The following is a 13,775-nucleotide window of genomic DNA, read 5'->3' as shown; positions in this document are numbered from 1 at the left end:
TACCAAAAAGAGGGGAACACATTTTTAAATGCCTCCAAATCAGTTCATCTAAACCCACATTACATATGACATTTTTAAAAACACAAACCACATTATTTTTTGACCTCTGATTTCCTAAGCCAGGTGCAGGTCTAATCAGTGCCCAAAGCTCTGGTGTCACGTTTGTGGGGCCACAAAACGTGCGCCAGGGCCCCGTGGGCTGTGCAGGCCAAGCTGTACACCAAGTTCCGCTTGTGGATTTCAGCCCCACGATGCCAACCTGGGACGACTCCCACTGCCACACGTAACCTTGCTTTCCATGTGAGCTCTTCCAAGAGCAACACGGACATAAGGCACGAGAACAGGGCGGTGGGGACATGTGCACGCACTGCCCCGGGAGAGACCGGCATCATCACCCCATTTTACAGTTAAGACAGAACCACGGCTAATAGGGAGCAAAGCCTGCATGTAGACTGAGATTCAACCCCACAGTCCAGGCTCTCAAATGCTGGGTGGGAAACCAAGGTGTTGACAGCCCTCGGTCAGAGAATCAGAGGACAGACTGAGCCCCAAAGGCACCAGAATGGCACCTGGACGCCAGGCCTCCGTCCTGGAAATGGGCGTGTGGGGCTGGCGGGGAGCCGGGGGTCTGCAGTATCTGCTCCGAACACTGTCCTGTCGTGGGGACGTCCATGCAGGGAGGGTGGCTAGAAATGGTCCCCAAGGGCACATTCTCAGGCAGATCTAAGGCTGTCCCTGGTCCATCTGCTGAGCGGACACCAACACGGAGCAACTACAGCGAACAGCAAAGATCCTCACACGCTCCTGTTGTCACTTCTTTAACCCAGCCAGCCAGTCCTCTCAGGGCCTGGGGGTGCACCTAGGAATCGTGCCATCGGGACGCCCACCCCGCAGTGCCGAGTGAGAAGCACCCCGTGCGACCGTCAGAGTCCCGGCAGACTCCCCAGTCTGGAGAGAGTGGCCCGATCGCCCGGGTGCTGCTTCCCATGACGCCACACTCACCTGGTCAACTCTGTCCACCTGGACACCAAACTTGCCTCCGAAGCCCCGGACGGAGTCCACCTGGGAACAGTGCTTGGAGAGCTTCGACTGGTACTCGTGGCCGACAGCTGACTGGAACAGGGTGCGGAGGGGGGTGTTAGCTGCCGGCCGCACCGGCTACCCCAACGCAGGGACCATGCGGCCCCAGGCTGGGCTCCTCCCCGAAACTCACGCAGTGCGAACACCGGCAGGGGGTGTCCCCAGAGCCGCCAGAGACCCTGCCACGTGGGGCCTTTGGATGCAATGGGGACAAGGCAAGGACCCCAAGGTCAATTCCGGCCCGAACCTGGCCTGCGACACCTGGCCTGCCCACGGAGACTGCTGGTGACAGTTACTTGCTCTGCTAAAGCGAGGTACGTCCATACCTCGTGATGCGGGAACGGGGACCAGAAATACCTTGCTAACGGACTTAGCTGCAGACAGCGAGCTTATTACGACACACATCCAGCCACTAGTCTACCGAGTGAGCACCCCGTGCAGGGGAGGAGCAGGCACCACCGCGTCCCCACGCGGCCCTCGGGGAAGGAGGTGGCCTCAGCCGCCCTCCGCCCGCCCTGCTGTCTGCAGCCGACCCCGCCAACCATGGCCTCTGCGCCACACCGGCACCCAGCTCTTTGTAAATAAAGCTTCTGGAACACAGCCACATCTGCTCATTTACATACTGAGGCCGCTTCTGAGACTCAGCCACCAAATTCAGGAAATTGCTGGAGACCCCACAGCCTGCAAAGCTGAACACATTTACTACCGAACTCTGAGCAGCCCCGAGCCCTGGCCAGCCTCCCGGGTACCCAGCTCCGCTCTGAGAATGGACAGTGACCACGGATGGCGGGGCCCTGTGACACGGCATGGGCACGGGGGCAGCACCCCACAGACCCCCCCAGATGTCCAGGGCTTCACAGGACACCCGGGTTCAGGCTGAACTGAAGTACAGTCAGCACCACTGCGGGCCCTCCGTAGGCAACCCAGGAGTCCGTGCTCGCCGTACCCCGGGGAAGGAGCAGTGGAGCATTCCTGCAAGCACCGGGGCTGCATACTGCCTCCTCCCCGAGGCTGCTCGACGTCGGTACTGACCGACAAGCTCAGAGACTCGCCGACGGCCCGCAGCCCCCGGGGTCTCCCTCCCCAGAAAGCACTGGCAGAGCAACCCTGAGGGGCAGCCTGACAAAGGGGTCCCCCAGCACGAATCTCAGCAGAAAGAAGTGAAAGAAGTTATAAGAAAACTTTTCTAAAAGTGTAGCCAGAGTGACAGCAATTTTTCTAAACTTTTTTACCAACACAGATTTACCCCATTGACAAAGTGGTGTTTGTAATTAGACGTCAGCGCGGGGCAGGGCACCGTCTGGGCGCCTGGAACCACACTCCAGTTCCGGGGTGCAGCGGAGACCAGGAAGGAGGCCTGCCGCCTAGGCCACGGCCAGCTCGACCTGGAGCGAGGGGCAGGATGCCTGCCAGCCACACAGACAAGGCCAGAGGCTGCCACACCTGCCCAGGCCACAGGCCTCTGGCAAACCGTGCCCGCCCAAGATGGGTCTTACTCGGGAACTCTCTACCGCACTGTCCTCAACTCTCCACGCAGGGACCTTAGGCCTTTTCCCAACTTCCGGAGAGAACAAGTTACAAGTAAGAGTTACTCGGTTTGGGAATCTTCGCTACTTCTGACACCCGGTCCAATCGTGCCGCCAGGAGCTGCAAGCCAGCCTCGCCAAAGTGCGGCGTGAGGCACGGAGGGAGGACCGGCGAGCCACAGCAGCAGCCCCAGCACGTTCCTCTCTGAGGGGCGCCGCCCACTCCACCAGCCCAGAGGCACAAGAGTTTCCCTGAGCCGTCTGGGGACCGTTAACACAGCGGCCAGAGACGTGCGGCCTGGGCACGAAGACATCCCTGAGCATCTTCACGGTACGCGGTCACGCACCAGGTGAGGACAGGTGCCAGCCCCGAAGAGCCTTCACGGAAAGGCGGGGACGTGGAGAGGGAGCAGAGGACAACAGGGAGAAGGCACAGGGAAGGGCCACTGCGGGCTGTAGGAGGGGGGAGTCCTCAGGGAAGCTTCTCAACTAGAAAGGACTGGGGCCAAGGTGCTGGGAGGGCAGGAGGGGCAGTCCCACTAGCAGCAGAGAAGCCAGAAGTGAGCACCGTGTCGTTACGCCATCGAGCTCTTCCTTGATACTTTATTTTCCCCAGTGTGTCATTTTTCCAACCCAGACCTGGGGGGGCCCAAATTGATAATGAATTTCTCCCCCAATCCCACGTGCACAGACTCTGTCTGGGGTGGGAAAGGCTTCTGCCTGCTTCTCTGTCCTCAGCACATGGGGGTTCTCTGTTCGCACTGCAGAAAGCTCCCAGGCTTTTATAGAATCCAAAGATTATTCTGCTCCCCCCTTTCCCTGCTGAGAGAACTCCAGACAACTCCCTGCTGATAGACAGTCACACCAGGAAACGTCCCTGTGTCTTTCCTGCAGCTCACCCTTGGTCCAACTCCAGCTTAGGCGAATTTTGGACCCGGTCTGGGGTGCCCACAGCCCCCCCCCCACACCCACTCCGTGGTATCACAGTGCAGTGTGGTACACTGTGACCCAGCAGTGTCATTCCACGTCAGCTCAGACACGGAACCCGATCCGTGCATGCGCGGGGAGGGGGGACAGGTCTGGAATTACACACCGGAACTCGCTATCAAAGGATGGCTTCCCCTCTACGCAGAATAAAGGCAGACACCTGTCGGGTCAGAACAATCTCCCGTTGCTCAGACTGGGAAGTTCGTGTCTACGGGAGCGTCCGGAGACGTAAAGAACTGCTTTCAGTGGAGAAGCTCCGATACACTGCCCCCTGCTCGCTGCTCTCCTGCAGAATCAGCCCCCCAGAGCTCCTCTGCTCTCAGGACCGAGAAGACGCAAAGTGCTCTCAGAGGCTCATGTGTTCAGTCAACAACGCTGACACCGTGTACCCAGATGCCTCAACCCGACTGGTGACGGCTCAGGGGAGGCCCACTGTTCCCGGAGCCCACTGTTCTCACAGGAGTGTCCTCTCCTGGCCTCGTGGGCTGGGGCTCCGTGTTACATGGAGCGCCAGACTGCTGTATGAAGGGCATTCCTGCACGAGGGATGTCAGCATCCCTGTTGGCTGAATGTTCGCCTGTGGCATGAAACAAGGGAGCTCCCGGATTTGCTTCTGGTCCGCAGACTGGTCCAGGTTAGGCTGCAAGCTGAACTGTGCACAGTGGTCACGCCAATACCTGTGGTCAAGATGCCTCTGGGCTTCTGTCTGGGTCACAGGGCGGGCCCCCCAAAGCCCAGAGCCCCCCGGGTCTCCCTACGCGTGACCCACACCCTGGCAACCGTGAGAATCCTAAAAGAGTTTCTAACTAGCAAAAGCACTTCACGAGTCAGGTCCATCAACAGAGGGTTACTTTTGGCAAATCTCAGCTCCAAACTGACGGAAAATGTTGAATCCAAGGAGGTCTGAGGCCCCACTCGCCGACCACGCGCTCGTCTAGAACCGGCATGAAGGGGCCACGCCCTCACCTTGTCCATCCTGTCCTGTTCCACGCCGAACTTCCCTCCGTAACCATGAGACGCTTTTGGTCCTGTTTCAAGTTCCTTCTCCTTGAGGCTCTGGTGTTCTTGAAAAACATTCTCTCTCAGCTTGTGTATGCTTGACGGGAAGAGAGAAAATAAAACAAACTAACAGAGCAGAAATGCACCCTCGCCTTCGAGGAGGACACACGAGGACAGGGGACGTCACCTTCGTAAACCTGCGATCTCGTGTTTCCATGCTCCCAAATCCCTGCCCTCATCCTACTTTCCTGACTCCTCTGCCAGCCGGCCCATCTGCTCCAGCAGCTCTAGGAGTCAAGTTTAAGGGGAAAAAGAAACCAATCTGCTCACCTACAGTTAGCATCTCAAACCCCCTGGACTAGCTATCCTGAAACATGGACTTTCTCTCAAATGGAGAAAAGATTTTCTATTTCATCAGGTAATGGGACTAGGAGACCCAGTCCTGTGAGCGCCACCCCAAGGCAGAAGGGGAAACAAAGTCAGCAGTCCCCCACCCCAGACACCCTGAGGACACTGGTCCAAAACAGTGAGGCAGAACATTTAGACAGTGTCCCTTACTTGAAATACTCCAGAAATATTCAAATGTGACACGGAAGACTTTCAGAATTTATCATCCAAAGCCACTTTTTACTTGAAACACTGGGGATCGTCAAACAGATCACAGGACATGGTCAAAACCTGGCAGGTCAGGGAGCCTCTACAGCTGCGACCATCAGGAGACCACAAAGTGGCACAAGCCCCCCCCCCCCGCCTCCCTCAGGAACAGGAGGAGGAACACTGGTCCTCACCCCAGAAGGACCCCAGGGCACCCAGAACCATCCCAGAGGCTGCTCTACCAGAGAGCTCCTACGACGGCCAACACGTCTCAAAGCCACGGGAAAAGAGAAACTGAGGAGAGGAATGGGTGACTTAATCCACTGCGGGGGGGTGGGGGGTAGCAGAACCCATGACAGTGCTGGCTCCCCTCCCGGCAGGCCCCGTGGCCCTCCCTCGATGCCCTCAGGGGCTTCTGCAGACTCAGCAAATCGGGGAGGCACACACACTTGTGTCTAAAACGCCCACACCACAGACTTCACCCTCTTTCATAGATGATTCACTGACTCTTTCCCAGCCAAGGGCAGCTCCATCCTCCCAAGAGCCAGCGGGGCCAAGCAAGGCGCGTGGCCACCAGGGGTCAGTGCGTCAGGGACGGCCCTTCACGAGCAGGGAACGGGAGGGTATGTTCTTTTTTTTTTTTTTTTTTAAAGATTTTATTTATTTATTCGACAGAGATAGAGACAGCCAGCGAGAGAGGGAACACAAGCAGGGGGAGTGGGAGAGGAAGAAGCAGGCTCATAGCCGAGGAGCCTGATGCGGGGCTCGATCCCACAACGCCGGGATCACGCCCTGAGCCGAAGGCAGACGCTTAATCGCTGTGCCACCCAGGCGCCCCGGGAGGGTACGTTCTGAAGCCAGCGCAGCCGACGCCGAAGTCTGAGCCCATTTTAAAGAGCTGCTTTTATCTATACTTCCTGACGAGGAAACACCACCCGGAGAGGCGACAGCTCAAGACAGGGCCAAGTCGGGAACAAGGCCACGAAGTCCTACAATGGCGATCGCTCAGTTCTCCTATTTGGGCTTTTCGCGAGAACACGGTGCCTAGAATCCAGCTTCCAGGACCCAAAGGCCAGTGATAAAAGTAAAATTATAAAAAATCATGGGGTGAGGATGTTTCGGGTCTAAGGCATTCAAAGACATAGTGCGTGTCAGGGACCGGCCACTTGCAGAGAGAGCGCAGGGGACCGCGAGGAGAGCTCCGCTGCTGGAAGAGGGACTCTAGAACTGTACATAAAGGACTGGTCCGCAGCGGGAACTCGAAGTCACTGCGCATGGGAGCACACACACGCACGCGCGCACACACACACGTGCAGAAGGACGTCACCGTGTCCTACACTCGTCTCCTGCAGACAAAACGAAGCGCCTGCAGCAAACGGAGGGACCGTGTGAGGGACAGAGGCCAGTGCCCCTGCCCGACCTGCTGCCCGCTTTTCAGGGGACCGTTTTCACCCCAACAGGAAGAAAGTCTCTTACTTGATGTGTTCCTGGTGCCCAGACCCCTTCACGGTTTTGGCCCCCCATCTCTGCTCTTTCTCGCTCACATCGTTCTGAAAAGAAGAAGAAACGATCAGCAGATCCACACGACCGAGAGCAACAGCGGAGGAAAGCCGCTCCCGGGAGAAGCACAGCCAAGGCGGGCTGCTGACTCGTACCACGAAGTCAGGGTCGGTCTCCCAGTCATCGGCGCCCCCGTCGTCCTGGGTGATGGACACGGCGTGGCCTGCCGAAGCCTTCCACATCTGAAAGAGCAGTGCGCGGGGTCACGGAGGCCGGGCCGCTCCCCGAGGCCGACCGGGAGGCTCCCTGCCCCCAGCACCCCAACTCCGACCTGGCTCGGGGCCGTGCCGCCACGCCAGCGAGGGGTATCCACCAGCCCCGCGCGTGGACCACAACACCACAAAGCAAAGAAACACAGCCCTGCATTTCTAGCACTGTTCTGAAATGGCATCTGAAACACGTGTCGGAAACACTCGGGCTTCGATTCATATGAGAACATCTTCTGGAAAATGAAGAAGTCATGCGTGTGCTCACTTCATTAAGAATACGTCCCCCTGCACTGTGACAGCACCGCTGACCACACAGGACAGCACCCCACTCTGCGAGTGTAAAGCCCGTGTTCCCACAACTGAACACAAAAGAGAGCACCCACTTTGATCTCAAGTACTTATTGGACACGGAACAGTGGCTTCCTTAACTCGGACTCTGACGAGTGAATAAACGTTTCAAGTGATGGACGAGAGGGTCGCTTCACCACCTTCCTGGGGAAGTACCCGGGACGTGAGCTGCAGACCTTCCCCGCACTAGGCTTTTCCCAACCACAAAGGTAAAATCTAACCTTTCAGGGTTTCAAGAGAAAACGATGTCTGAGAACGGACTGGTTTTCCCCACAAGTATGGATAAAATTTCACCTAGGCCGGGAAGCACCTAGAAGATTATTTTAACTCGATCAACCAGAAGCTCCGTCCACGTGTCAGAACAGAGGCCTCCACTGGACACTTCCTGTGTTGCCACACGGGCCCTTCTGTGGCTCGAACTCAGACGGGACAGAAGCCCCTCACAAGCCCGAAAACCAACGGTCTAGATCCGCACCACCCCCTCCCCCGCTCTGCCGGGCCTCAGGTCCACATTCAAGGTGGCAGGGAGGGGCGCATCAGGGCACAACGCTCTCAAGTTCCCAGATGCGACTCCTGTCACTGTCACCTGAGCAGGAACAGTACGCTCCCGGGTAAGGCAGGATCAACGCCGTCCCTTCAAGGCCACCGCAAACCTTGCTCTCCTCTGTCCGGCTGTCCCAAGCACGGCAAGAATATCTCAGATGTAATCCACTTTTGACACGATTTTAGAGAAAAAATAGACTAAACCCTCAGCCCTGGGAGGAACCACCAGCTATGCTCTGTCCCCATGCACCCACTTCCAAATGCAAAGACAGCTGCCTGAAAGTTAACCTGCCCACAGTCGGCCTCTCCCAGTCAAGTGGGCCCCATATGTCACACTACCCCAGAAAGGTGCCACCCAGCTGTGGGACGTGAGCTGCCCATAGTTCAAGCCTGAGGTTCCAACCACTGAGGACATGGTCACACAGAAGGACTGGGTCTCTGGGGAGGGCCAATGAGGCCACGTTTCCCCCGCAGGCTAAAGGGAAAAAGGTCTTTGCCTGTTGCTTTTGTAGACTCTTCCGGAGAACACAGCAGAACCTGTCTTCAGTGGTCCTTCTGGAAGCCAGCCTCCTTCAAGGGCAGGGTAAGCACTGGCACGTGCTTCCTCACGTCATGCCTGGCAGCTCCTCCCAGCTTCCACAGCACAGGTACAAGAGGCCAGAGGGCTCCTCCCAGGACAGACATGCTTCCTGTTCCTCCACTCCAGAGTTTTCTGGAATCCCTTTCTCTTTCTAAACCACAGGCAACGCTGGAAATTGGACTGACTTAACTTATTTCTAAGAAATCTCTACACCCAACATGGGGCTCGAACACAAGACCCCAAGAACAAGAGTCTCATGCTCTTCCGACGTAGCCAGCCGGGCGCCCCTGACTTTACTTTCTAAAGGAAATTTCCTCCCAGAAAATTACCGTCCCTATTTCTGCAGACCCAAAGGGAGAACACCCACTTCCTTTCCCTGCTCAGGAATCCACCTTGACAGTCCGAAGGGAGAGAAGACTGGAAGGCTCACAACGCACAAACCTTTCTTTCCGGCTGGAGATGAAACGCTGTTCACGAATCTCTGTGGAAAGCCCAGGGAGCCAGGGAGGAATTTCCAGGCATTTGGGAGTGCCTCTGTCTGCAAAAAGATGAAGGGTGAAAAGCTCAGATGTCTCGTGACAGGCAGGCTGGGCAAACCCTCGTGTGCACGGGGCCCTTCGGGAAACTCCGACATCCTCCCACGCTTCCCGAGGCTTTGTAAAGAAATCTGAAAGGAGGATGGTAAGATTTGCATCTTACTAACCTAAAAGCTCAATCGATTTTCAGACACATTGAGAAAATACAGAAAACTGCAAGTTTCAAAAGATTTACAGCTGTATAAAGTTTTTTCTCCGTGCAAACAGAAATTACTGCTGCAATCGCTAGCAGACGTCTTCCGTTGGCTACGATCCCGACACGTCTCCATTTTTTTGCTCATTCTAAACTACGACTTTGCTAAAAATAATAAAATTCTCTTACTGTGAATTTAAAAAATAATATAAGGAAAACTCTGAAGGGATCATGATGTGGCTGGGAGACAAAAGCTGCACAGTGACGGCCGCCTGGATGAGAAGCGGGGTGACGCGGGGAGCAGTGCAGAAGCGGGCGACGCTTTTTTTTTTTTTTTAAAGATTTTATTTATTTATTTGACAGACAGAGAGACAGCCAGCAAGAGGGGGAACACAGGCAGGGGGAGTAGGAGAGGAAGAAGCAGGCTCCCAGCGGAGGAGCCCGATGTGGGGCTCGATTCCAGGACTCTGGGATCACGCCCTGAGCCGAAGGCAGACACTTAACGACTGAGCCACCCAGGCGCCCCGCGGGCGACGCTTCTAATGAGCGGATACGGTTACTGCACGCAGATCAAGGCTCCAATTCCAGGGGCCACTGACGCACCGCCTTCCCCACGGGGTGACAACAGCCTCCACCGGCACTGTACGCCAGACATGACAGAGCAGAGGAATCCTGTCCCCTCGTTCCCTAGGAACAAGCCGGTCACAAGCACGAGCCGCTTACGTCAGCATGCAGCCACGTTAGGAACTGGAGGGATCTAGCCCTCCCTACACTCAATTTCCTACTGAGTTCCTGACCCTACTATTCACTCCTTCTCTCTCCTCAGTCCCCTCTGGAAACCCTAACTTCTGTAGGCTGCTTACTATACACTAGGGACTGAGGTTACTACTGTAATCAGCAAGCATCTATAAAACTCTACCCAACGGCAGCTAGTGATAGCCTCAAATCTACAACAATTTATTACCCTCTCCGATTTTTAAATAAAAAAAAAAAAATCACAAAGATAACTGAAAAGGTATTTTTTTGGACCCAAAGAAAATGCCTCTGGCCCTCTACCTCACACCATATACGAAAATGAACCCCAAAACAGGTCAAAGATCTCGATTCTAAGCGTAAACTATTAAACTCTCCCAAGAAAACATAAGCAAAGATTTTCATAACCTTCAATCTGGCAACAGCTCTTAGATGTGACACCAAAAGCACAAGTGAGAAGAGGAAAGAACAGTTCAATTGGACAAAATTTGCATCTTTGTGCTTCAAAAGACACCGTCAAGAGAGTCAGGAGAATTCCCAGAATGGGAGAAACGTTTTCAGATCATATACCCAAAATAAAGAAAAACTCCAACAACTCAACAATGAACAGGACAATTAGCCACACTGTAAAACCAGCTGGAAAGGATGGAACAGACGTTTCTCCAAAGATGAGTAAACGCTACTAAGCTCACAAAAAGATACTAGGTACTGTGAACCATGAACGGAATGCAAATCAAAACCACAAGGGAGCTACCACAACACTCCTCCTAGGATGGCTAAGATAAAAAATCAGACAATACCAAATCCGAGGAGGGTGTGGAGAAACCAGAACGGCCTTACAGCGCTGGTGTGAAGTAAAATGAGTACCAGTGGGGCAGGTCTTCAAAAGGTTAAACGCAGGGACCACGTGGCCTAGCAATCCCCACCCACAGAGACAGACCCAAGAGAAAGGAAAAGTTACATCCCCACCAAACCTCGCACAGGAATGCTCACAGCCGCACTGTGCATTGTGGCCAGAAAGCAAAACCACGCAAATGCCCACGTGATGTAGCAGGTACGCGTGATCCATTCACGTGATGGAATGTTCTGGCAATAAACAGGAGAGAAGGCCTGACCACACGCTACAGCACGGATGACTCCTGAAACATGCTAAGGAAAAGAAACCGACACAAAAACCCATGCACTATACAGTCTCCTCTACACGAAATGTCCAGAACTGGCAAATCTAGAGAGATAAAAGGTACATTTGTGGTTACCTCGTATTGGGAGGAGGTAACAGGGACCCTTTTTCAGGTGATCAAATTATTCTCAAATGGACTGTGATGACGGTGCACAACTCTGTGAATATACTAAAAACGATCTGATTGTACCCTTCAAATGGGTGAATTATATGGTATGTGAACTGCATCTCAATAAAATTGTTACTAAAAAACACCCCTCACCATTAACAGACCTTCCTTGCAAACGTCACATGTACTCATCAAGACCGCTAAGTGCGATGTCACCGTGAGCTGCCCTATAAACAGAGCGGAAAACTCTACAGGACAAAGTTCTAGATGACACGACAGGACAGAATGAGCTTCCCACTGAGGTCACGATCTCCAGCGCAGCAGAGAGACAGACAGAACAAGAGGGCACTAGCTGGAGGCCCACTCCTCACACGCACTCCCGCAGAGAAAGGCCCCCTGGCGCCTGGGCACGCTGCCCCTCGGTCTGCTGGGGGCACCAGCCTGCACACTGGCAAGCGTGGAAGACGAGGCCCGTGCTGGAGCCCACGTCCGGCGGGCACCCAGGGAACACTGGCATCTCGCAGCACCAGGCAGTCCCGGGGCTCCCAATGACTCAGGCCTTCGACCGCGCCCTTTCTGAGCACCTACCTGTGCGGCCTGGCACCCGGCAAAGTCCGAATCACCAGTCAGAACCACTCAGAAGTGCCTTAAAGAGAAGCCCATCAAAATGGCCCACCCAAAATCGGCAGTAGGCACTGGGAGACAAAGTATCAGGAACAACCCTGCAGCCCCCTCCCTCTCCATTCTGACTCTGGAACACCGGGAAGTGGCCTTTAGGACTGACTCTTCCGGCTCCTTGGTGATCTGGGAGTGCTTTTCTCAGACAGGGCTGCCTCTACGCACTGGGGCAGTGCCTCACCGCAGGGTCGGAGGGGGGCAGGGACAGCACGGGCCCGCCCAAAGCACAGCCCTTCCCAGCCTTGGGCATATCGGCGGGACCATGCGGCCAGAACCCAGGGGGTTAACCCCTGACAAAGCACAGCAGGACCAAGTAGAGGCAGCCCAAATGGGGCGCTGGCGGGGCGGTCCCGGGAGGGGAGAGCCCATTCGGGATGCCTACAGAGCTGCGGTCAGCGGAAAACCGGATTCCTCCCCCAGAGGCCCCACTCGTCCACAGATTCCAGTCCAGGGAAGCCCTGTCCCCTCTTCTCCCGACCCTCCAGTGGGGCGATCGAACTCCCCTAATATTCAAAAGATGGAAACACAACAAACAGCCCAAAAGAACCTTTCTGGTGACTTCCAACACACCCGGAGGAGGGGCTGCTCCAAATTTAGAGCCTCTACTAGCCGCAACTGCGCGTGTCGCTGCACTCCCACTGACCTGATTGCAGAACCTCCCGGTAGGTGCGGGCCACCGGAAGACCCCGGCCCCTCCCCGACCGGCTCCAACCGGCCCCGGCCCTCGGACCCCCCGGCCCCTCCCTGCCTGACCCCGGCCTTTCCCCAGACCCCCAGCCCCTAGGTCACCGCGGATCCCGCTTGGCGCAAACACCCGGCCCCTCCCCGACCGACCCCGTCCCTTCCCCGGCCCCAAGCCTCCCTCCCCGGCCCGACCCCGGTCCGACCTCTGCCCTTCCCCAGCTTCTCCCCGCCAGACCCCGGCCCTTCGGACCAGGGCTCCACCCCGCCCGACCTCGGGCCTTCCCGACCCTAGGCCTCCCTCCCCGGACCCTCGGACCCCGGCCGACCCCGCCCCGCTCAGACCCTCGGTCTCTCCGCCTCGGCTCTTACCCCCTACCCCCTAGGGGCCCAGGCACCCTGCACTCAGACTGAGGACCCCTGCCCCCCTCTGGTCCCCAGGTCCCCCTTACTCCCCGCAGCCCAACCTTCCCTCTCGGACTCCTCCCCCTTAGGGCCCAGAGCCCTCCTCTCGGGGCCCAGCGACGGCCCGCGCCCCCCCGCCGCCCCCGAAACCGCGAGCGGAAGAGCGGCGAGACCGCAGCGACCGCCGCTTCCTTCCCGTTCCGGGGCTGGCGGCACCCAGGGCAGCCGGCAGAAGAGCCGCCCCCCCCCGAGCCCCGTCCGGAGGAAGCCGCGCTCGCTCACCGCAGCCTGGGGTCGATCCACCCTGCCCTGGCTCCGCCGCGCCCGCTGCTCCCGGGCGCCCGGCTCCACTTCCGGTTCCGCGGCGGGGGGCGGGGCCGCATCCGGGTCCCCGCGAGGCCCCGCCCCGCCTCCTCCGGGTGGGCGGCTGGCTGCGGGCGCCCTGGGAATCCGGCCCTCTGGCCCCTCGGGCCGGAGCCGCCTCGCGCGCCCACGTGGCACGGGCCGCGCCCTCGCCGGCGCAGGCGCGAGCTCAGTCCGTGTGCGGGCTGCGGGGCCGACCCGAAAGAGAAGTTGAGTCCTTACGGAGTAAGCGCGGGGGGCGCCAGCTTGGCCTGCGCTCAGGGGCAGATGATGCTCCCGAGGGGAGTTCTCGGATTCCTAGCACTGCCCCGGGTGAGAAAGGGAAAACGAGCCAGGCAAGGTGGACTCACAGGCGGTGACTGTAATGGCCAGTCAGCCCGGGGACGAGCATCTTCATCAGCCACCCATCCGACCATCCAAACCCCATCCACCCAGCCTCCACTCTTCCACC

General features: G+C 57.0%; 1 protein-coding gene across 4 annotated transcripts in view; it reads right to left on the bottom strand.

Annotated features, from left to right (window-relative positions):
• Positions 1–13,393, bottom strand: part of CTTN (cortactin) — a 29,267-nt gene extending 15,874 nt beyond the window's left edge. For 3 of the 4 annotated variants that reach the window (XM_045775683.2, XM_045775681.2, XM_045775684.2), the window contains exons 1-6: positions 13,244–13,393; positions 8,868–8,964; positions 6,842–6,928; positions 6,663–6,736; positions 4,560–4,689; positions 1,003–1,113 (exon numbers count right to left, since the gene is read on the bottom strand). In XM_045775683.2, coding sequence (XP_045631639.1) covers positions 1,003–1,113; positions 4,560–4,689; positions 6,663–6,736; positions 6,842–6,928 — 402 coding nt within the window. In that variant the 5' untranslated portion in view covers positions 8,868–8,964; positions 13,244–13,393. Of the gene's footprint in view, positions 1–1,002; positions 1,114–4,559; positions 4,690–6,662; positions 6,737–6,841; positions 6,929–8,867; positions 8,965–11,785; positions 11,810–13,243 lie in introns of those variants that run through there. The other variant, XM_045775682.2, reaches the window with a different exon arrangement.
• Positions 13,394–13,775: the final 382 nt, after the last annotated feature.

Source organism: Ursus americanus, chromosome 24 (genome assembly GCF_024610735.1).
Source record: "Ursus americanus isolate L20-20 chromosome 24, mUrsAme1.1.p, whole genome shotgun sequence".
NCBI classification, from domain to species: domain Eukaryota; kingdom Metazoa; phylum Chordata; class Mammalia; order Carnivora; family Ursidae; genus Ursus; species Ursus americanus.
Note: the sequence above shows the minus strand (reverse complement) of the source record. Positions and strands in the feature narration are given on the sequence as shown.